The sequence below is a fragment of the Panicum virgatum genome, chromosome 1K, assembly GCF_016808335.1.
Source record: "Panicum virgatum strain AP13 chromosome 1K, P.virgatum_v5, whole genome shotgun sequence".
NCBI classification, from domain to species: domain Eukaryota; kingdom Viridiplantae; phylum Streptophyta; class Magnoliopsida; order Poales; family Poaceae; genus Panicum; species Panicum virgatum.
Window position 1 is genome coordinate 41,874,025 of NC_053136.1, and position 24,822 is coordinate 41,898,846.

Genomic DNA, 24,822 nt, shown 5'->3' on the forward strand with positions numbered 1-24,822 from the left:
AAAGAAATAAAGAGAAGAAAAGAAAAAGGAAGGAAAATGGAGAGGGGGAGGGGCGGGAATCGCGCTGACGCGATGCGGCCCCGGCCGGCCACGCGCGGCGGTCGCGTGCGACGAGTACAGGCAGGATTCGCGGCGTGGTCTACGGCCGGTCGGCCACGCGCGCGTCGCGCGGAGGGGAGGATGGGACAACGGGTGTTCGGGAAGGAGAAATTATCTCGGGATTTGGGTTTAGGGTTTTAGAAGGATCTCGAGCTCAACGACGAAACACAACATTAGCGCATGATTTATTTTAGTCAATTTTCGGGATGTTACAAACCTACCCCACTTAAAATGAATCTCGTCCTCGAGATTCGACTGGTTCCTAAATAGGTGGGGAAATTCCTTCTTCAGAGCATCTTCGCGTTCCCACGTAGCTTCTTTTACTCCGTGTCTGCTCCACTGAACTCTGCAAATTCGTACTTCGGAGTTTCTGGTCCTCCTGGTGACGGTGTCTAGGATCTTCACCGGTATTTCCTGATATCGCAGGTCTGGCTGCAGATCTATCGTTTCAACCGGCACATGCTCTACTTCGGGTATCCTCAAACACCTTCTCAACTGCGAGACATGGAATACTGGGTGGATATCCGACATTTCTTCTGGTAGCTCCAAACGGTATGCTACCGCTCCAACTTTCTTCAAAACTCGGTATGGTCCAATATACCGAGGGGCCAATTTTCCTTGTACTTGGAATCTTCGGGTTCCTCGAATAGGCGATACCTTGAGATACACGAAATCTCCTGGGTTGAAACTTATTTCCCGTCTTTTCTTGTCCGCATAGCTCTTTTGTCGGGACTGGGCTGCTTTTAGCTTTTCTCGAATCTCGGCGACTCTTTCTTCGGCTTCTTTTATGAGTGCGGGGGCCGACTAGGGCACGTTCTCCAACTTCTGACCACATCAGAGGGGTTCTGCATTTTCTTCCATGGAGAGCTTCAAACGGTGACATGCCCAAGCTTGCTTGGTACCCGTTGTTGTATGAGAACTCGGCATAGGGTAGACTCTGCTCCCAATCCTTGCCATAAGTGAGGACACATGCTCTCAGCATATCTTCCATGATCTGATTCACCCTTTCTGTCTGACCATCCGTCTGCGGATGATAAGCGGAACTAAAGTCTAGCTTGGTGCCCATGGCTTTATGCAAACTTTTCCAAAATCTTGAGGTGAACTGGGTCCCTCTATCTGAAACGATTCGGCTGGGCACACCATGCAATTTCACTATGTTCTCTAAATAGAGCTTAGCTAGCTTCTCCCCGTCATAGTTGGTCCGTACGGGTATGAAGTGAGCTGATTTAGTAAGGCGATCCACTATTACCCATATGGAGTCATGTCCTTTCTGAGTTCTGGGCAAGCCCACCACAAAGTCCATTCCTACTTCATCCCATTTCCACACCGGAATGGGTAGGGGTTGCAGTAATCCTGCCGGCTTCTGGTGTTCAGCTTTGATTCTCTGGCAAGTATCACAACGAGCGACAAATCGTGCAATATCTGCCTTCATCCCATTCCACCAATACTTCTGTTTTATGTCCATGTACATTTTGGTGGATCCTGGGTGAATTGAGTAGGCCGAGTTATGAGCTTCATTCATGATCATCTGCCTGAAATCTCCTTTCTGGGGCACACAAATTCTGTCTTTATACCACAACGTTCCCTTATTATCAACTCGAAAGTCTGGGGCCTTATTCTCTCCGGTTTGCCTCCGGATTTCCATCAGTCCCCTGTCCGATTTTTGGGCTTTCCTGATTCTTTCTTCTAGAGTGGATTGAATGTTCAGCACTTGGCGGGAACCTCGAGGGACAATGTGCACATTTAATCGTGCCATTTCCTCTCGTAAATGGTCATTCTTGGGCCCGTAGGATTTCCGACTTAGAGCATCAGCTACTACATTTGCTTTTCCTGGGTGATAATGAATTTCCAGATTATAATCTTTGACTAATTCTAGCCATCTTCTTTGCCTCAAGTTCAAGTCCGGCTGGGTGAAGATATACTTCAGACTTTTATGGTCGGTGAAGATTTCACACTTATTCCCAATCAAATAATGCCTCCAGATCTTAAGTGCGTGCACTACGGCTGCAAGCTCCAAGTCATGGGTCGGGTAATTTTGCTCATGAGTCCTGAGCTGTCGGGAAGCATATGCAACGACTTTCCCATCTTGCATCAGTACACAACCCAATCCTTGTCGGGACGCATCGCAATAGATGACAAAATCCCGATGAATATCCGGCAGGGTTAGCACTGGGGCTGTCGTCAATCTTCGCTTCAACTCCTGGAAGCTCCTTTCGCACGACTCCGTCCAGGTGAACTTCTTTTCTTTCTTGAGCAGCTCTGTCATGGGCCGGGCTATTTTAGAAAACCCTTCAATGAATCTCCGATAATACCCAGCTAATCCAAGAAAACTCCTGATCTCACTCACATTGGTTGGCGGCTGCCAGTTGGATACTGCTTCGACCTTCTCGGGGTCTACTGCTACTCCTTCTGCGGTCAAAATGTGACCAAGGAAGGCTACTTTCTCCAGCCAAAATTCACACTTGCTGAATTTGGCGTATAGCCTATGCACTCTCAGTTTTTCCAAAACTACCCTCAGGTGCTGCTCGTGCTCCTGAATGCTCTTCGAGTAAATAAGTATGTCGTCAATGAAGACTACAACAAACTTATCTAGCTCGTCCATAAAAACTTTATTCATGAGGTTCATGAAATAAGCAGGTGCATTTGTTAGTCCAAAAGGCATTACTGTGAACTCAAATTGTCCGTATCGGGTGACAAAGGCTGTCTTCGGGATGTCGCTTTCCCTAATCTTGAGCTGAAAATATCCGGACCTTAGGTCAATCTTGGAAAAGTACCTGGCTCCTTTTAACTGATCGAAAAGATCATCGATCCTGGGAAGGGGGTACTTGTTCTTGATAGTGACCTCGTTTAGTGCCCGGTAATCTACACATAGTCTCATACTTCCGTCCTTCTTCTTGACGAACAAAACCGGGGCTCCCCAAGGAGACGAACTTGGCCTGATGAAGCCAATTCGTTGTAGTTCCTCTAATTGTTTCTTTAATTCTGCCAACTCAGAGGCTGCCATCCTATAGGGTCTTTTGGCTATGGGGGCGGTTCCAGGAACAAGATCAATGATAAATTCTATGTCCCTATCTGGTGGCATACCGGGAAGTTCTTCGGGAAAGACATCGGGGTATTCATTCACTACCGGGACTTCTTCCAAGGACTTGGCTTCCATGCTGAATACCATCGGGTTTGCTCCACATTCCCGGGTATGACAGGTCACTCGGACTCCCTCCGGGTTTGTTAGATGGACTACTTTGTCCGTACAACCTATGAGGCCATTGTGTTTGCTTAGCCAGTCCATTCCGAGGATCACATCTATCCCCTCTGACTTAAGTACTACTAGGTCTGCTAAAAACTCTACCCCACTTAAATTGATCCTTACCCGTAGACAACCCAGTTGACACCTGATGTCTCCGCCGGGCGTCCGGGTTAATAGGGGTGTTTTTAGTAGTACCGTAGGTATTTTATGCTTCTCCACAAAACTTGAGGATATAAACGAGTGTGATGCTCCAGAATCAAACAGTACTGTTGCAAGAGTCGAGCTGACTAGGTACTCACCGAGTACTACGCCCTGGGCTCCTTGAGCTTCCTGTGCGTCGATGTGGTTGACACGGGCTCGTCCAAAAGACTGCTGGGATTGCCTCTGCTGGTTGTTGTTGTTGTTGCTGTTGCCACGGAGGGGCACTCGGTTGGCACCGGTCAGAACTGGCTTGGGTCCGTTCACTGTGTTGGAGAAAGCCGAAGTAGCAGGCTTGTTCTTGGCGTAGGGGCAGTCGGCGATAAAGTGACCCGTCTCACGGCAGTTGAAGCAGGCTCTCACGTTGCTGTTGTTGTTGGTGACCTGGCTCGCATTATTTTGTGAGGCCCTCATGGTGTTCTGGCTTCTGGGCTGTGTGTTAGGGGCTCGTGGTCCTGTCACTTGAGACTGAGTTTTGTACTGCATTGGGGCTTGGGACCTTGGTGCGTTGTAGCTGAGACTTCTGGTCTTCTGAAAACGCTCCTGCTGGCGAGACTTACTCTCCAGAAACTTGCGCTTGTTCTCTTTCTTTTCATCAATCTTAGCCTTCTCGGTGAGAATTGCCTTATTCATCAAGGTGTTGAAATCAGGATAGATCTGAGGGGTGAGCAGGGTCCTGAGTTCTGGGTTTAGTCCCTTCTTGAACATGTCCTGCTTCTTTTCGTCGTCGTTCACTTCTTCGGGTGCATATCGAGCCAGCTCCATAAACTGGTGTGTATACTCTTCCACCGTCATATTCCCCTGCTGAAGTGCGCGGAACTCATCTGCCTTGCGCTTCATGGTGGCTGAGGGGATGTGATAACGGCGGAACTCCCTCACGAATTCATTCCAGGTGATGGTGGAGGCATCTCTGGCAGCAGCGCAGTAATTCTCCCACCAGGCTAAAGCAGTCCCGGTGAGTTGATGTGCAGCCAGAAGAACTTTATCTCGATCCTGGCACCCAAATGGCTCGAGCTTCCTCTGGATCACGCGGAGCCAGTCATCTGCATCCAAGGGGTTGCTGGATCCGGCAAAAGTGGGTGGCTTGGCCCTCAGAAAAGCTGTCAGCTTGTCATTAAAGGTCTGCTCTCGTGGCTGCCTGTTCACTAGAGCATTGGCCAGTGTCTCCAGTATGAGAGTCTGGTTATGGATCACTTGTGCCAGGTCCACGAAAGGTGGTGGTGGTGGTGGCAGCTGTGCACCATGGTTTTCTCCTCTGCCCTGACTCACTTTTTGTTCTTCCTGAGGATGGTTTTGCCCGTCAGGGTGTACTCCTGCATCAGCGGCTGCAGGGTCCCTGACTCGGGAGGCCCTTGTGATGCTTCGGGAAACCATCTGCAGAACGAGTGGATTGGGACCAAGATTAGGTGATGTTTAAGTTGGTTAAGTCGTAAGGCAGTATCTATTTACTGCCGGCAAGCACACAATCAACAAGCAATCATCACAAACAACAAGCACAAGCAACTTTATTACAGCAAGGGCGGTACAACAAGGGGGACACGACTAGAACACGTACTACACGTCCGGGTACACACTTCAAAAGAAAAGGGCACAGAACTTCTTCGGACCACACGGCTTCATCCCTTGACGGTCGCCAGCACTTTAGGCTGTCTCATCGGCTTGAGTGGGTTCCTCCCTCGGAAAGGAACTCACGATCTCCGGGGAAATGAGTGGTCCTTGCTCGCAGTCCTCTAGATCTCCGTTTTCCCGGGGTTGCGTTGCGGCTTCTCTTGCGGCGGCGGCCGTAGACCTTCCAGGATTCTCGGGTGGGCCTAGTGGGTTTCCAACGAGCGGTCCCCATCCTAAGACGGGCATTCCGAGCAGAACATGGTCTTCTCCTATTGCCGGGACTGGGGTTCCACTGTTAGTCCATTCTTGCATACGCCGGTCTCGGGCTTGCCTGAGGCTCTCCTGAGCAACTGCTTCACTGCTGACCGCTGCTGCGGCTCTTGCCTCGGCTTGGACTGCTCGAATCTGCTGCAATCTTAGCGCGAGCTCTGCTTGCTCGGCTCGATGGGTCTGTTCCCTTAGCAGGTTGGCTTGCTCATCAAAGAGCTGATCCAGGGAGGCTAGGTAGGTAGCCACTTGGTACAGGAGGACTTCTTCATGGCGACGCCGTTCCAGGCTTCTCATTCGGGCTTCCCAAACTGGAGTTCTGATGGCTGGTGGGAAGAACCTCATTGGTGTGGGGGTGAGGTGTCTTTCGAAAATCCGGCACAGGTAACGAAGTGCTTTCCTGACGGCTAGGGGATAGGTGTCCTGGTGCCTAAACCCTGTAGCAGTCACTCGCCATGACAGGATGTCGGGGTAGCGGTCACTTCTGGCGACGACTAGGATCACCCTGCAGCGGAGAGTGCCATGATGCTCGTACTCTCTGCTGTAGTACCTTGGGCGTTCCGTGACGCCAAGGCTCTCCAGGGCGTTGATCAAGAGACTGGGGAAGCCAGGTGCAGCTTGGCAGTCGCCCTGGGTCCATCCTTCCTCAGCCATCTAAAAACAAAGATATGGTGAAAACTTGCACAATTATTTGAGGTACACAAAGGGGTAGATGACTTTTATTTATGGCATCATGGGGGGTACAACTTCATGGGTACATGATTATTATTAGAGCAAAGGTTCTAGCTTGGAGACAACTCCTATCACGGAGACTCTTCCTCGATCCTAAGAGGGCGTTTCTTCAGTGGGAGATACTGATCCATCATGTCATCCTCGGTCTGAGTTCCTTTATCCCAGTGGGTCTCTTCAGGTTCTTCTTCTTCAGTTTGAGTTCCAACATCCCAATGGGTTTCCATGGGCTCTTCCTCTTCGGTCTGGGTGTTTACATCCCATTGAGCCTCTTCGGGTTCTTCTTCAGCGTCTTCCTCTATCCATCCTCCTATTCCCCAGCGAGCCTCATACCTCCGCATGCGAGCTTGGAGAGCGGCTAGCGAGTCCTCGGCGCGTGTGGCTCTTGCCCGTTGTTCTTCCAGTTCTTCTTCCTTTTCATCCATTTGAACTTGGAGGGCGGCTAGGGAATACTCGGCATGGAAAGTCCTCGACCGTTGTTCCTCCATCTCCTGGGTTGCTTTTTCTGCTCTGTGGACCTGCTGTTTCAGTTGTGCTGCTTGCTCGCGATAGAGCTCATCCAGGCCGGTGAGATAGATGGATAGGTGAGAGACCGTGTCTTCCAGGTCTTCTTCTTCTCTTCCAAGTCCTCTCATCCTGGCAATCCATGTGCGTCCTCTTCCTTCAGTCGGCGGGAAAAATCCCATAGGAGTACGCTGGAGGTGATGCCTGTAGATCACACGCAGACGCCGCAGGGCTTTGCGGGCGGCTTTCCGATAGGTATCCGGGAAACGGAATCCAGTGGTGGAGATGAACCAGGGGTCCACATCAGGGTAGCGGGTGCTCCTTGCTATGAAGATCATCAAGTCACACCGAAGAGTGCCCTTGGAGTCGTACTCCCGGTAAAGAAATTCTGGCGGATCCACAACTCCAATGCGTTCCAGGCTGAGTATCAACAACTTAGGAAGGCCGGGCTCTGCGAAACAGATTCCGCCGATCCATCCATTGTCAGCCATCTGGAACATGGCAAGAACCAAGGGTAAGTATTTGTGTGAGGAAGGATTTAAGGATAGAAAAGTCCTAAGGTGAAAGGTCCTGAAAACGGGTTTCGCTCCTAGGGTCACGTCCTACGGCCAACCTACGGCTCTGATACCACCTGAAGCGTCTCCTCATAAGAGAAGACTTAAATGTGATACAAAACATCAGTCCCAGGAGGCTGATGCCACATTTATTACATCAGATGGTTCAAAACCTTACAAACCTTGGCGGACACTCGATACAGATGATAACAAGGATTAACCAAGCTACGACAATACACCAGAGTGCTACCAATACGGGATCTAACTCAGGCTCAGAGTACTGCGACAGCGGAGGCATCTCGACAGGGCCGGTACCACAGGCAAGGTTGGGTGTAGAACGATAACCCTACTCAGCGTCGTCTGGCACGAAGTCTGGGTCTTCTTCTGTAAAAAATAAGAGTGGGGTGAGTACAAACGTACTCAGCAAGTCCAACCACACCCACGGAGGGGGTTATAACAGAATAATATGCATAGATAAATCAAGGATAAGGTTACGGTTTCATTTGCAGAAAAACGACATTTTATGCAGGGGTTTATTTTACGAAAAACCTTTTAGAAATCAGTTTTTGCAGTAACACGGAGTTCAGGTTTTAAAACTGCTACCGGACTCCCCGTCCGTCGTAGCACACGGCACAACTGCCGGAACCAATTTCAAAACAACTCACACCAGCCCATCCCATAGAAACACTAGTTATGTGACCACACCGTAACTCGCCCAATACCGTGGGCACGGACTATTCGAATAGATTCTTAACTCTGCAGAGGTGTGCAACTTTACCCACAAGTAGGATACCACAACTCGAACACCGTCGTGTCGGTGTAGATCCCAACATAGCCATTACCCACCATAGCTAAGCCTGACTAGCCATCACGGGATGCACCAAGGGGTCATCGACCGTTCACTTAGGTATAACCGGGCATAAGTCACTCTGGGCTTATCCCCTCTCCTTAGTCACCCGTTGCTCTCAGCTCTCCTGATGGCTATCACACCAACTAGTGGGATTTATGCTACGCCGTTGCCCATTCAACGGTCGAGTGGTTTGCACGATAGTGGAGTTAGGTGAGATGACACACCAACTCAGTCCTTACATGCGACAAGATGAATATCTCCCTTCATTGCCCTGCCACACAGGCATAAGCACACCAATCGGCAATCCACACAGAAATGCCGTCCATCTCGCCCATACTCATCTTTCGAAAATCCACATTTTATCCCTTCCCATACGCACACATTTTCTTTATAAAACAAAGCATATTATGAGTAAAGTCCTGAGCGTTCTAATATCGATTAACGTCCAAATAAAATCAGACATTAATCTAGGTGGTCAAGGAATGATCATCACAAATCAAGGGGTGGCTATCCAACCGTGTTTTCATGCAAGTGAAACATATGCGACTTTATGAAACAGGCCATTGGGTTGTGTTTATAAAAACTAGGACAGAAACATGCATCAAAGGATGGGATTGAACTTGCCGTCTTCGTAGCCTTCGGGGAGGTCCTGTCCTTCAGGCTCGGGGTCGTGGAACGGGTCCTCGTTCACCTGCTCACAGCACTGCTCGTCAACGGGTTCTCCTTCGTTCACTCCGTGGTCTACAGCGCACACAAACAAGCACACAATCAGAACAAGGATTTGTCGTCGAGCTCGAAACGGGAACACATGAAATATAGAGCATAGATTGTTATTTTCGAATGGTTTCTGAATGGTATGGCCAGAACTGAGTTAGGAGAGGCGGGGTAAAATTTTAGGTTAAGCCGAGGTCATTAGGCGCATAAAATGATAGGTCAGGGAAGCGTTTAGGCCCTAGACAGGGGTCCAGGGACCTGTTCGTGAATTGTTTTGGGGCGGAAGGGACTTAGTTGTAATTTCTGGAGAGGTTCGGACTATTCTGGAAAGGAGTAAGGTTTTATTTATAAATGTGCTTATACGGTGGAGGGCTTATTTGAAAATAGGAGTTTAGCCATGTTCCTTCTTGAGTAAAAACAATAGGTGGGAGGGTTCTTTAGCTAATAGAAGATAGGGGAAGGGGTCATGGGCAAATATGCCCTCTCTTCCTCCTCCCTCCCCGCTGGGAAACAGAGGAGGCCGTCCAGGGCGTCGGCGGCGCTCGGCCGGCGACCCTGGGCCTCGGCGGCGGCTGGGAGTTGAGGGAAATAGGGCAGGGCGGCGCTGGGGACCGATTCCCCCCCTCGATTTGAGGGGTGGCGGCCCGCAGAGGCGGCGACACGGCGGTGGGTGGCGGTAGGCGGCGGCGAGCTTGGGGGCGGCGCCACGGAGTGCGGCGGCGTCCGAGAGGTGAGGGAAAAACGGAGAGGGGTTCGAGGAGGCCCGGATGCCCTACCTGACTTGGGCTAGAGCCCAGCGGGGAAGGGTGGTCCGCGATGGCCGGCGTTCAGGAGGCGGCGGCTATGGCGAGCGGCGGCGCTAGGAGGCAATGGGCGGTGGCGGCCGGGGATGCGAGGCTCAAGGGCGGCGCCGAGCCCCCTTTTATAGGGCGAGAAAGGCGGTGGCGACACAGGGGTAGGTGGCCGGCTTAGCGAGGCCCACGGGCGGCCATTAATGGCGCTCCGACGTCGCGTCGTGCGGCGGTGGCGCTGAGGTGACGGCGGGGTTGACGACGCGCTCTGCGGGGCAGCTGGGTTGGCGTGCTTGGGCGAGCAGGGTGGGGCACGGTGAGGTGCGGCACGGCGTCGTGTGGCTGGCGGCGGCGGTGTGCCAAGGTCGTCGGGCACAGGCGTCGGTGCAGGCGGCACTGCACTAGGGTCGCCGGCGCTGTGCGCCGGGGCAGCGGCGTGCGCGCGCAGGGGGGGGGCAGGGCGTGGCGTGGCCGGTGCGCGCGAGGCGAGCTGGGGCCTAGCGTGGGCGCGCACGAGGGGGAGCGGGGCAGGGCAGGCCGGCTGGGCGCGCTCGTGCGCGTTCGCGGGGCAGGCGAGCGTGCGGAGCAGAGCGGGCCGTGAGCGGCGGGGCACGGGCGCAGGACGAGCGGGTCCGGGCGGCGGTGCGCGCGGCGCGGCGGGCGCGGGCTGGGCACGGCCGGGGCGCGGGCTGGTGCGCGCCGAGCCGCTGCAGGGCGGCGCGTGCGCTGGGGGTTTGGGGAAGGCGCGCGCGCGGGGCGCCCGGTGGCAGGCCGAGCGGGGTAGGGGTGGCGTGCCCGGAGGCGTGCTCCGTTGGGGCACGGTCGGGCGAGCAGGGGGCGAGGGGGGGGAAGGGCGCGGGCCAGGCGTGCGCGGCAGAGAAGAAAGGAAGGGGAGAGAGGGAGAAGGAAAAGAAAAAAGAAAAAAGAAAAAGAAAATGGGAAAAAAAAGAAATAAAGAGAAGAAAAGAAAAAGGAAGGAAAATGGAGAGGGGGAGGGGCGGGAATCGCGCTGACGCGATGCGGCCCCGGCCGGCCACGCGCGGCGGTCGCGTGCGACGAGTACAGGCAGGATTCGCGGCGTGGTCTACGGCCGGTCGGCCACGCGCGCGTCGCGCGGAGGGGAGGATGGGACAACGGGTGTTCGGGAAGGAGAAATTATCTCGGGATTTGGGTTTAGGGTTTTAGAAGGATCTCGAGCTCAACGACGAAACACAACATTAGCGCATGATTTATTTTAGTCAATTTTCGGGATGTTACATCTTGCAAAGAGGAACTTGGCTACCAGAGATGGTGGTGCCGCAAGCCCGCAAGTGGGAAATTGTTTGCCATCTTTGCTGCGTGGCAGACTGTCAAATCGATCGACGCTTTCACGGCGCCGGCTAGTCTCCCCGGACGGCCGGAGTGGTGTCGACGTCCGAGTTTTTTTTTGTTTAACAGAGGGGGACGTACGTGGACTTTGCGCGGCGGCGGCGGCGTCTCCGGCTGCAACGGATCCCGGCCACGAGCGCCGTGGCCGGCACCACCGGTGTTTTTTCCCGATCGTTCCGTGGCCCCGCCGCCCCGGGTCGGCGGGGCCGGCACCACCGGTGTTGCATTTGCATCTTCCAGTCAGACCGGTGCCCGAATTCGATGCAGGTATACTATCAGTACTACTTGATAAATCTGATGTCTTATCTGCTTGGGAATCAACTGGGATATGCCTGAAAGCAGTTTCGATGATTTGAATAAACGAAGGCTGTTTTGACAATGCTAAAACTTTCCATGCTCATCGCTCATCAGCGTGTATTGCAGCGACGACAGACTATATATTTGGACGGAAATGGATCAAATAGAATGCAATGCCTTCTACTCCCTCGGTTCGAGATTGTAAGTCATTCCAACTTTCGTAGAGAATCAAACTATTTTAATGTTTGATCAAAATTATAGAAAAGATTACAAAAATTTATAGCAGCAAATAGATATTATATGAAAGTATATTTAGTGGGGAATCTAGTTATAGTTATTTGGTATCATAAATGTTAGTACTTTATTGTATAAATTTGATCAAACTTAAAATATTTTGACTCTCTAAAAATTTTGAAATAACTTGCAATTTGAAATGGAGGGAGTAGTAACTTTTACACCGATAACTTCAGCACTGAAAACGCAGAGTACACCCTAACGACGTTGAACAGACTTTTAGCAACAGGGAACACAACACATCTCGGATCACATCAGTGTGAGCCGTAGACAAAAATTTAGGGGAACCTAACAGGGCCCAGGCACTGAGTGTGCAGTGACCTGAACTTTATTTAACAAAGGGCGCCAGAGAGTGTCCATGTGTTCAAATCGGTCAACCCACAACGTGCAAGCACAGGTTCAGCGAATGACAGCAGAGGCCAATTTGCACTGAAAACTCCGGTAGTCTACAATGATCCGCAGCAGTTGGGGTGATTACTGGCGTCAGATCATGTCTCCTTGGAAAAGATTAAAACGCCTTTTGTTAATCCAAGGTCAAACGTGGATCCAAGAACGTCCTTGTCTCCGGAGTCTGGACACGGCACGATCAACTCGCAGGCTAGTCACCTTCCGGACAGCGAAAAGCGACGAACCACCCAACACGCGCAAGGAGGAATCGGCTAGCGGCGATGCCGCAAGTGGAAATTTTCTGCCCTCCCGCTGCGCCCAGAGCGTCCGGCCCCATGGCGCCGGCTGGCTAGCTAGTCTCCCTCTCCCCGGATGGCGTCGGCGCCCCGACATTTTTTTTTTTGGAACCGAAGAGGGCGTGGACTTTGCCGGCGATGGCGATGCCGACGACAACGGCGACGGCGACCTTCCCAGCCGCGTCGGATCTCCGCAGGTCCACGTCGCTTCTGTCATCTGGGGATCGTTGGTTTGTTTTTGTGATCGCTCGTCCGTGGCCCCCGGTGGGTCTGCAGTCTGCAGCGTTGCATCACGGTTCCGAGTTGCTGGATTTGATAAGTGGATCGGCGGTGGCCAATTTCGATGCAAACGCCTGATAGCTATGACGACTTATTTGATTGGGATTTGGGAAATGAGAATACTACTCCCTCCATTCAGTTTTGATAGATATATTTCCATATGACACAATGACCAAGGGCACCACAAGTGTGCTTATCAATCTAATAAATGTCACAGACTTTTTTGTTGGTCATCCAATGTTTTAACTAGGAACTCCTTGTAACTAGTGCTATTTATTGTCAATACCCATGCTAATAGTAAATATAGCTATCATTTTTGAACATTTAAGTTTTTGAAATATAGCTATCAAAAGTGAATAGAGGGAGTAGATGGTTGGGGTCTTGGGGATGGGCCTGAAAGTTTGTAACTTGCATGGCTTTGAATAGAGGAAGGGATAATGCTACAGATAACGGTAAAAATTTTCAGTCAAACGGCAGACCAAATCTTCTGAGGGCACATCAGGGCAAAATGGCTATACAGTTATGTATGTTTTTTCTTTTTGAAGAAACCGGCAGGAGCACTGCCAAATCATTTAAGGAAAAGAAGTAGAGTCTTACAAAAGTCTAAAAAGATATTACAAAAAACAGAAAACACACAGACTCAACAAAAATAAAAATAACATAGGAACTATGTGACGCTCGGGGCTCTCAAGGCCGCTTGTCGCAGACTCAACTCCTCTAGAATGAAGCAAAATACCAACGGAGATGTCATCGATTTCCCTTCAAAAATTATGTATGTTCATGAGGTAGGTAGGTAGGTAGGTTCGGAAACATGATCATCAAATCCAAAATGATATATGTCGGTCGTCCCACGTCCACGTCCATGCCGAAAATGATCTGCATTTTAAAAGCCTTCGATTCAAATATGACATGAGCAGAGACTGGATGCAACATCGCATTGACTTTTCGGTTCGTGATGAATACACATCTGTACACTGCAAAGATACGGTAATGGAGTACCCCTGTACGCAACACCGGGTACAGCGTGTGCTGGCCATCATCCCACCACAATTGTACAGAGTACAGTTACAAGTTTAGATGCCACCAAGATTCAACAAAAACGCCTAATGAAAAGAACATCAGCATAAGGAGCAGGGCCCACGCCTGGCAGGTGGGCCCCTGCAAACTTTTGGACCACGACAGCGTCCAGCAGCCAGCAGGCGCCTCCTGATTCGAGCTCCTGCTCCTCAGTCCTCCCGTCGTCGCCGAAGCTCGCTTCCTATAAATCCGACGCCACCGATCCGGCCTCCTCCACGCGCCGCGCATCGCCATCTCCCGTTGCTCATAGAAGAAAGGAAGAGGGGGCGGCGAGCGAGCAGCGAGCAGGGCAGGTCGGTCCATGGCGACGTGCGCCGCGAGCCTCGCGCCGCTGCTGGGCCCGGCGGCGGCGAACGCGACGGACTACCTGTGCAACCGGTTCGCGGACACCACGTCGGCGGTGGACTCGACGTACCTGCTCTTCTCGGCGTACCTCGTGTTCGCCATGCAGCTGGGGTTCGCCATGCTCTGCGCGGGCTCCGTCCGCGCCAAGAACACCATGAACATCATGCTCACCAACGTGCTCGACGCCGCCGCCGGCGCTCTCTTCTACTACCTCTTCGGCTTCGCCTTCGCGTACGGGACGCCGTCCAACGGCTTCATCGGCAAGCAGTTCTTCGGCCTCAAGCGGCTGCCCCAGGTCGGCTTCGACTACGACTTCTTCCTCTTCCAGTGGGCCTTCGCCATCGCCGCCGCCGGGATCACGTCGGGCTCCATCGCCGAGCGGACCCAGTTCGTGGCGTACCTCATTTACTCCGCCTTCCTCACCGGCTTCGTGTACCCGGTGGTCTCCCACTGGGTCTGGTCCGCCGACGGGTGGGCCTCGGCGTCCCGGACGTCGGGGAAGCTGCTCTTCGGCTCCGGCATCATCGACTTCGCCGGGTCCAGCGTCGTCCACATGGTCGGCGGCATCGCCGGCCTCTGGGGCGCGCTCATCGAGGGCCCCCGCATCGGCCGGTTCGACCACGCCGGCCGCTCGGTGGCGCTGCGCGGGCACAGCGCGTCGCTCGTCGTGCTCGGCACCTTCCTGCTGTGGTTCGGGTGGTTCGGCTTCAACCCGGGGTCGTTCCTCACCATCCTCAAGAGCTACGGCCCCGCCGGCAGCATCCGCGGCCAGTGGTCCGCCGTGGGCCGCACCGCCGTGACCACCACCCTCGCCGGCAGCACGGCGGCGCTCACGACGCTCTTCGGGAAGCGGCTCCAGACGGGCCACTGGAACGTGCTCGACGTCTGCAACGGCCTCCTGGGCGGCTTCGCCGCGATCACCGCCGGCTGCTCGGTCGTGGACCCCTGGGCGGCCATCATCTGCGGGTTCGTGTCGGCGTGGGTGCTCATCGGGCTCAACGCGCTGGCGGCGAGGCTCCGGTTCGACGACCCGCTGGAGGCGGCGCAGCTCCACGGCGGGTGCGGCGCGTGGGGGGTCATCTTCACGGGGCTGTTCGCGCGCCGGGAGTACGTGGAGCAGATCTACGGCGGCGCGCCGGGGCGGCCGTACGGGATCTTCATGGGCGGCGGCGGGCGGCTGCTGGCGGCGAACGTGGTGATGGTCCTGGTGATCGCGGCGTGGGTGAGCGCCACCATGGCCCCGCTGTTCCTGGCGCTCAACAAGATGGGCCTGCTCCGCGTCTCCGCCGAGGACGAGATGGCCGGCATGGACCAGACGCGGCACGGCGGGTTCGCGTACGCGTACCACGACGACGAGGACCCCAGCGGCAGGCCCAAGGGGTTGCAGACCTCGCAGATCGCCAACGCGCCCAGCGGCGAGTTCTAGCGACGCCGTGCCAGCCGCTACCGCTATAGTAGGAGTACACATACACACGCCCTGCAGATTGCAAGCAGACCACCCTTCTGTCGAGCTGGATCTCACCGTATGATGCTACACAAGATTGTATAATAACAACGAGGCATACTATTACTCTTCTTGTCTAAGATTGATCATCTTTCCTTTGACCTCATTATTGGAGTTTGGCGTGTTTGCACGGATGGTTCATCCATTCATCGATACAGGTTGATCCCTTTTTTTTCCGTAAGAAAGACTGCTAGTATTCATCGAGGACGAAACGCTGGCATTAGAGGTGTGATCCCATTCCTCTGCATGACTGCATCACCGAATTGCTCCAAGAAAGCATATCCCGGCATCCTGCCGTCTTCCGAAGTTTCTGACGCACCATCATCGTCGCTGTGTCCGTGGAAGCCATGAGCCCATGACCACCTGTGGAGAATCTTCACGGCATCCCTGCTTCGCACAGGTCCCAGCCATGCTATCGTGAACTGGAAACACGGGGATCCATCCTACCACCAACGGATCACCAGTCCTGAAAAAGTTGCCGAGATAAGAGTATAAGACATGACTGCGTATCAGTCCAGTCACTTATCCCGCCTTTATTTGGACGGGCTCGAATGCTGCGACTGACCAAACTTTTTGGCTGGTTTTGGGTGGTCAGGGTGGCATATATTTACATGGCGAGGTATTGGACTGCGCTGGAATTATTCCAGACCAAGACGATGGGGGTACTTTTATTCTCCCCTTTCCAAATCGTCGGTCCATGTCGCTGTACCTTGCATGCTTGTTCCAGTAACCTGCACCATCCTTTTCAACCTCCCATCTTAGCTGGCAGGGCTGCAGTGGCAACGTACGGCGGCCATTTGCCCCTGCCTCTTCTTTCTACTACCCTGATCCAGTCATGTGACAATATACGAGCTGGATGGTATGGAAATTACGAGCATCTCGTAACTCACCTCTTCAGTCAAAGAATCGCCTTTTTACCATGTTGTGGAGACAAGATCCATGGATGGGAACACATGAACCAACAATGAACCGATACCCTTCAAGAAAGAAAACAATGAATTGATAAATAAGTTAACACGACAAGTTCTGAATCGGAGGGGAAGATTGGGGACAATAGGATAAATCCAAAGAGAACCCAACAACTCAGCTAAAAAAAAAAGATAAAGCAGATACGGCGCAGGTATGGGCGTACTACAACATGGACACAAAATGTTCTTAGGACAACGGCACCACAGTTCATCCAAGTTCCAAGAAATATGTGTTGACACTTCCAATGTTACTAAACACCAGAAGCTGTACATCTGATTCCAACTTCCATTATATATTCAAATAAATAAGGGGGTACTGGTCGTTACAAACAGCTATGACAGCTGCAAGTCCGAAGTTTCTGTTGGGCACAGCATGGTTGATGCTAAAGCATCTGCAACGAAATTCCACAGATTGAGTACGCTAGAAATATGGAATTACCTTCTGTGCCAGTAAATGGAAATCGATGGCAGTTTTCTTGGGTTCATCTTCAGCTTCTCCCATCACATTTCCTTTTTTTACTCCTTTGTACTGTCCAAGAAAATGAGGCAAAAGTAATAAAATAGTGCTGAGGGGCAAGGTCATCAGTCATTCTAAATAACAGTGATTGGTAATTAGCACTGAGCATATGGGTTTTGTTAAAACCAGACTACAGAACAATAACATAATTATGGTACACCAAAAGTGAGAATATCAAGTTGAGGAAGTGCCAAGAAGAGATGAAACATGATTTTAAATAGTGGGCTATGCCAAATAGCGGCGTATTTTTTTCGAGGCTAAGAGGCTATAGCGGAGGCTATAGCGGGCTATGACAAATAGCGGTTTACTACTAAATCATGAAAAATACAACAAATGCATAAAAACATAGTAATTAGCGAATTTCATAAACATAACTATATTTCTAGAGCTACATGAACATTACTTAAGTTGACAATACAATAAAATTCATACATTCAAATATTCAGTTGTCAAAAAGACCAAAACAGTAGCACTGAGATAAGATAAGGCTATAGCGGCGCTAAAGCTACGCCATAGCGGAGGCTATAGCTGCGCTATAGCCCAATTTAGCGTCCATAGCTGCCATAGCGGCACAAATACAAATAGCGTAGCGGGAACCCTCTAAAAAGGCTATAGCGGGGCTATAGCCGGCTATTTAAAACTATGGATGAAAGTAAACTTGTGTGCCTAACTGCAGGTTGAACAGTTTGCTTGCATGGGGCTTGGTGATCATACCATCAAATACCCTAAGGCATGGGCTTTCAGCCTTCCAAAGATGTGCACTAGCATGCATGCAACATACCTTTTGAATCACAAAACTGTAATAAACATCCCTAGGACAAACAACACGTACACTACTGAAGTGTTTTGTACTATGTTTGAGGGATTGATGCATGAATTTGAGCGCGATGACAGAGTTTCCCAAATCATACTAACAATATGCTTGTGATGAATGAGGTGGTGGATCAACCCATTCCATTCCTCAAACCAAGAAATGGGTAAGGTTGAGCTTGGATGCAATGATCCATCACCCTCTCACAACTAAAACCAAACACCCGATGTTTCTAGGTCAGGCTCCATCTAAACACTGATTGAGCAACGTCTGTTGTGAAAGGACAGGCTCAAAGAAGTAATCACTAACACATGTGGTGAAAGACATCTTTCAGACATTAGAAACTGCAACACTCTTCTCTAGTTTTCAGATCCTAAATTTTGCGTTTTTCTTGATCTACCTTTTCCATGTTCTGTTCTCATCTGATCTGAATAAATGTGGACAGATATAGAGTACCAGCAAAAGACAGTTACAAGAATGGTAATTTGGTATACTGGCAGTACAATGAATGTGAAAAATATACTAGTGGTTCAAATGATTTGACAACTCCTTTCTAGTTTGCTCCAGTCATTTCCACTATATGCTGGTTCTAAAATCTCTGGTTCAAAGTGGTCATCACTAGCCAGTGCGGCAAATAGTAAAAATATGTATCTTAACTATCAGTAAATGCAAGGCTCTTCTTCAGACTCCAGATTCTGAATTTTATACTTTTCTTGATTAGTATCTACCCATCCCATGTTCCATTCTCATCTGGATATGCATAACTATGGAGAGTCATTAACTATCAGCAACAAGACATTTTCACAGCACTGTGGATCTGCATGCTAATTTGTTATACTGACAATACAAATAATCAGACAAACATACTACTGGTATTTCCACAGTACCTTTCTAGTTTGTTTCAGTTATTTCACACAAAATGTATCAATACTGCACTAAACTTGGTAGTTATATGCCACCCCACTTTGGCAATTGGCACAGAACTGAAAACACACCGGCGGCTTTGGAAAAGATAAGGAAGAATTGAACTCAGTTACGTTATTTTTCTTCAAACATAATTATCCGCACATATTACACAGTTAGCATCAACCAATCCTAGCCTCTTGTCCTCATTACCATCTGTTTGTTTCCGTGTCTTATGGTTTCTTTGGAAGGCAACAGTGCATATGAAAGGGGTCAACTATCTAAGTCTAGCTGGCATATAAAATGTGACTGACTACTGATAAGTAGAAGGCAACAGGCTACCTGCCCCCCCCCCCCCCCCAAAAAAAAAACACCCACCCACCCACCTTTTATTTGGCAAGGTGGGGAATTTAGCCATTAGAATTAGAACCTACAGTCCCACACTGACAGCATGATTGATGATATAATGGCCACTCCATAAAGAAAGGGAAAATGGGATATAGAAAGTTCATCAAGATGTGGGTTGCATATAGGGCTGATAGAAGCACACCTACTCTAGCATCAAATAGACAAGATAAATAAAGTATCTTTGCAAATAGATTATTTGAGTAAGCAATGTGATCACATGAAAATGTGTGCATACCTTCATGAATTGATGATGGCATTTTGAAACAGAAAAGGCGCAAATCCTGAACATAAGTTCAGTCCAGTTCAGGCATTAGAACTACCTCTTGCCATCAAGAAGCTTGATAAAAGGCTTTGATGGAACACCTTGTGTATCTCCGATAAATGTGTTATCTAGGCCAAATGCTAGGGGAGCCCACTTTGCTTACCGCACAAATGTTAAGCGCATTACTTTCCAATAATAAAGCCAATTTATGAGAGTGATCCAGCTATGTAAGGTTCTGGAAACATTGCTAACAGGCAGTATATTTTGTCACAATTCCATTGAGACTGCTAAATCATCAAGAGTGTCATATATATCCTCTGACTCAGGATGAGCATCATCACCAGAGTAAAACCGGTGTGTCTTGCGATCCACCTCAATCCAGCTACAGCCAGGCAGCTTCTTGCCAATACTCTCCTCCTTCACAGACTTCCTTACTTTCGTCACCTCTTCCCACAAGCCACCTTCACTGTATACATTTGCCAGCATCACCACATAGTTAGCATTATTTGGATCTAACTCTAGCAACTTCCGAATTGCAAGCTCAGCCAGTTCTAGTTGTCTGTGTATTCTACATGCATTTAGCAATGACCCCCATATGACTTCATCTGATTTGATCCACATATTGCTGATAACATTCAGTGCATCCTGAAATCGTCCAGCCCGGCCAAGAAGGTCAACAATACACCCATAATGCTCAATTTCTGGCTCAATTCCATGTTCATGCTGCATTAATTCAAAGTATCTAAGTCCTTCATCAACGAACCCTCCATGAGTGCATGCATTCAACAGTCCAACGAAACTAACCACATCAGGTTCAACTCCCTCATCCCTCATCGCATTAAACACAGCGATTGCACACTTACTGCGCCCATGTAGTGCAAGACAGTTGATCAGAGAATTCCAAGTGGTCAGGCTTCTGTCTGAAACCTCATTAAAGATCCATCTTGCCCCCGTTAGATTCCCACACTTACCGTACATATCAATCAACCCATTCAGAACGGACGAGCCAAAACAACAGGTCCTCCACGCATAGCAGTGGATCAACCTCCCAATCTTCAGCATCCCAAGATGCCCACATGCAGATAGCACACAAGAAACTGTGGTTGCATTTGGCCGGAACCCCTCGCCCACCATCCTCCCCAAAATCCCAACCGCCTCCACAAACAGCCCGTTCTGAGTGCAGCCTGCGATGATCGAGTTCCATGCAGCCACGTCCCTCTCGGGCATCCGCTCAAAGAGCACAATCGCATCCCCAACCTTCCCGGCCCTTGCGTACCCGGACAACAGCGCTGTCCAGGATACCACGTTCCTCTCGGTCAAACCGTCGAACAGCTTGCGCGCGTCGGCCATCATCCCGTACCTCGAGTAGCCATCGAGGAGCGAGGTCATCAAGACATCGTACTCGCAGAAGCCGCTCTTGCAGGCGTGGGAGTGGATCGACCTGACAAGGCGGACGCCGACGGCGCAGGCGGCGCGGAGCGCGACTACACGAATTGGTTGGGCGCCGGGCGGCCGCGGCGGAGCATGCGGAGGAAGAGGTCGAGCGCGTCGCGGGCGTGCACGTGGGAAGAATGGTGTGAGGCGGCGGCGGAGGAGGAGGAGGAGGAGGAGACGTAGGCGGAGAGCATGGCGGAGTAGAGGAAGACGTTGGGGTGGGGCGTGGCGTCGAAGAGGCGGCGCGCGTAGGGGAGGCAGGAGAGGCGGAGCGCGGCGGTGCGTAGGAGGTGGAAGGTGGTGGGCTGCGCGGCGGCGCGCCCCGCGACGAAGGCGTGGGCGTGGAGCTGCTCGAGGTGCGCGCGGGTGGAGCAGCGGGAGAGCGCGGCGACGAAGTCGCGGTGGGAGAGCTGAGGCGAGCAGCGCATCGCGCGGTGCCCGCGTGGTGTGGTGGCGTCGGAGCACCGCGCGGGCATGGGGGCTTGGAGTTTAGAGGTTTTTTTTTTTTGGTGGGCTGGGCCGCCAGCCAGGCTTCGCATCTCCTCCAAAACCCACTCCTAATAATTTGATTTTTGTTAATCTGAAAAAATTAATTTTTGTTTTCTAAACAACTTAATTTTTGTAATATCAAAAAATAATTTATTTTTTACAGTCTAGTGGTTAGAAAAGTAATGGTAGCACTTAGGTTCTTGATGCAACTTCTCGCGGAATAGCGGAAGCGAATACTCTGTTGACAGCATGACGTCTGTGTTGATTCTGTCGATCTCGAAGATTTACCGTCTCAGTCTTCAAAGATGCTTGCAGCCTCACAGGGATAAGATTTAAGTATATGCGTTTATAAAAATGAGTGTACGTGCGTTGTGAGTGTCTGAATTATACTGTAATATAAAAACAAGTTTAATTTTAGGCGTGAAAGAAATAAAAAAACAACTTCCAGTATTTTTGCTTGGCCCAAATCAAGCCACATACGTCATGTCTGGCTCCAAAACCGAGCGCGCATGTCTGGCTGGAGAACAGATTCTTGCAGGCACCGTCAGCACCGGCCATTGCACGCCACGTCATTGCGTTCCTTCGTCCCGGAGGCGGTCTCTGTAAACGATGCTCCGTATGGGAAGGACTCCTTCCCGGCTACGAAGGAGCGTATTGTCAATCTCAACTTCTTCAACAGCTCAAGCAGCTTCACCGGCAGCGGCGTACCCGGAATCAAACTTTACCAATGATATCGAGCATTGCAGTATATAAATATAGCATCCAACCACACACGTATATACCAAGACTTTGGGTAACTTTTATAGTATAGATATTGATAATCTCAAATGATACAGATTGTACTCACCAGCTCGGCGGGAAGGAGGTCTATCTTTGATTACGTGGCACTTTTAACATTTCTGGGAACTAAAAATAGGATCACTGTTTAGGGGGGATGAGTGCTTTTTGTGCCTAAGTAAGGTCCCAATATAGAGTTATTGGAAGTAAACATATTAGAAACTCTTAGAGATTAAAAAAACGCTTTTACCATGGGCCGTGGCCCTTGGGAGAAGATGACATTTGAAAACTTGGTGGCAACTCTGAGATTGCTATTTTCAAATTGATAGGGCCTCCTTCTTTAATGCGTGCGGGTGCATGTATCTACCACATGCACTTTCTTTCGCATGTGCTTGTGGTAGGCGTACCATGTCACCTTGGAGTCCGTGCAACAAGTGCTTAAGAGAGAAAGGTAGCCTTGGAGTCCGTGCAACAAGTGGGCAAGAGAAAGAGATAGCTTTTAATGTGTATGCACCCTTTTTAGTGGACATGTCCATCTTCTCTTTGTTTGTTGTATGCATGCATACATCTCTCCATCTACTTGTTTTTCACCGTGAGAGGGTGGCAGAGAGAGCTCATGATGCTACTTTATGTCATGTCTTGTCTCTAGAGAGAGACTTAGGTGCATACACACTTCGGGGTACATGTATGCTTGCTCTAATAATGCTGGCGTGTGGTCCATGTCTTGAGATATACTCCCTCCATACTCATATTATTTGACATTTAGGACATGATTGTGCTTACCAAGGAGTCATTAATTAAGGGTTTTTCTTCCATGTCTGCCCTTATTAAATGCCGCTATGGGTGTATACCATACAAAAATGGATTCTGTCTCCATTGGTTATTGTGGAGAGGAGTGAGCCTGCTGCTCCGTGTTCGATACCTGGCGGCCGCATAAATTTTTGCTGATGCTTGATTTTGCATGGCGCAGTTTGGGTTAAATTTTTGCTAGTGCTTGATTTTGCATGGCGCAGTTTGGGTTGGCGCGTCGGCTGCTTTTGGCGTTTGTTTTTTTGGCGCTCGCGTTTGGAGTTTGGACGCGCTGTAGGCTGCTTTTGCCGCTCGCATTTGGCCGACCCTTCGGCTGCTTACTTGATTTTCCATGGCGAGGGATTCCATGGAGCTTCTGACCTTCATGTCGCCAGAATCCATGGCGCTGGACTCCATGGCACAAGCAAGCAAGTAAGCTAAGGAAGCAAGGAAGCTAAGCGAGCGTCCGTGCTGAGGAGATGGAGGCGAGCGTGCTGTGGAAGGGAGAGAAATGAGGCGACGAGACACGGGCTACGAGGAAGCAAGAAACGAGGCGACGAAAGTAAATACCGATTGAAGCCGAGTCGTTGGCGAGCGCAACAGGCTGCGAGGCCAAGGGCAATCGTGTCCATATGTGACCCTAAAAGCATGTGACGACAGTTTTTTGGAAACGGGCCTAGAGCCCAGGACGACGATTAATATGAGTATGGAGGGGATACACGTGCATGTCAGGATAAGATAGCAGGTGATAGATCTACATGCTCCCTTCTCTCTTTATTGTGAGATTTGAACGGTTCTACTAAAGCCAGTCTCAGTGCTAGGGTCATAAGATTGTCATGACATTAAATTTGCTAACATATACCAATAGTATGAGAAGAGAGGAGAGAGAAGAGAGGAGTGTCATAAAATATGAGAGGAGTGTCATGGTGATGACCCTCCACTAGCACAGTTCTTAAGATTTCAGTCTAGGTAACTGTGTCGATGACACTCCTACTGAGACTGGCCTAATCTTCCATGATGCAACGCACAATCCTATATGCCATCAGTTTGGAATTATTTAATAATGCATGCTCCTACAACTGTCACAGCATTTTCTTCAAGGCAAAGGAAACTATCGCCAAGCTCCAAAACACGGGGTTTAGGTGGGCCCATCGGCCATCGCACTCTCTTCCTGAGTCAAGAAAGTCGAGTGTCTCCATAAATCGTCTGGAAATGGAGAACCCCGTTCTATGTATGCCGACATCCTCCGTCCTCGAATACAAGGCATCCTGAGATTCAAATTTTATCCACAAATATAAGACATTCTAGATTGAGAGTAGAGCCAACTATTTTAACTGTGCATTGTTTATTGGTCTTTCCCAATAGAAAAAAGTTCATGCAGCTATGTAAGGGGAAGTGCACGTGGGGAGGTTGAAAGGTCCTTGTTTGGTTTAGATAATTGAGTGACAACATTAGGTTGACTAATAATGTGGCATATGGAGATACACAGGTGATTAGTCCACAGGTGATGATGAGAAGGAGCTCATTGCATATGAGACATGACATGGAGTCATGTGACCAAGGTGGAGAAGATCAAGACAAGGCTTGGCTTGATGGACCGGTTGCAATGGTGAAGGGCAAGTCAAGGCTTTGAAGCGAAGGACTGCGAGGCGGTGAAGCTTGGGCAAGACTTGGCACCGATGGACCGAGGCAATGGTGAAGAGCGAGCAAGGTCAAGATCGATGGACCAAAGAGGTCATGTGATGATATGGAGTGGATCATATCATTCATGATTGTGTTGGTGCATTGGTTGCATCGACAATTGGAGGATGGAGATAAAAATGGAGATGAAATGAAAATACACAAGGCAAAGGTATAACCTAGGGCATTTCATTTCACCAGTCTAAGGTTGAGTAGAGAAGTACTTGACCAGATTTAGGATAGATGGCCGTACTATCAAGAGGGGCAAACTTGTTTGCATATCGGTCATCTAGTGCCACTTGAGCGATCTAACGTTGCGATGTGTTAGGATTGAGTGACGCGGTAAGAGCAAGTGAAAATTCTTTGAAAAATATTTGTG

The 24,822-nt window shown here is 50.3% G+C and overlaps 1 protein-coding gene and 1 pseudogene across 1 annotated transcript; one reads left to right on the forward strand and one right to left on the reverse strand.

Moving 5' to 3' along the window:
• Positions 1 to 13,710: 13,710 nt before the first annotated feature.
• LOC120708997 (ammonium transporter 1 member 2) lies at positions 13,711 to 15,482 on the forward strand. The gene has a single exon (XM_039994482.1). The coding sequence runs from the start codon at positions 13,858 to 13,860 to the stop codon at positions 15,325 to 15,327; it is 1,470 nt and encodes a 489-aa protein (XP_039850416.1). The 5' UTR covers positions 13,711 to 13,857; the 3' UTR covers positions 15,328 to 15,482.
• LOC120708991 lies at positions 15,448 to 21,205 on the reverse strand (annotated as a pseudogene).
• Positions 21,206 to 24,822: the final 3,617 nt, after the last annotated feature.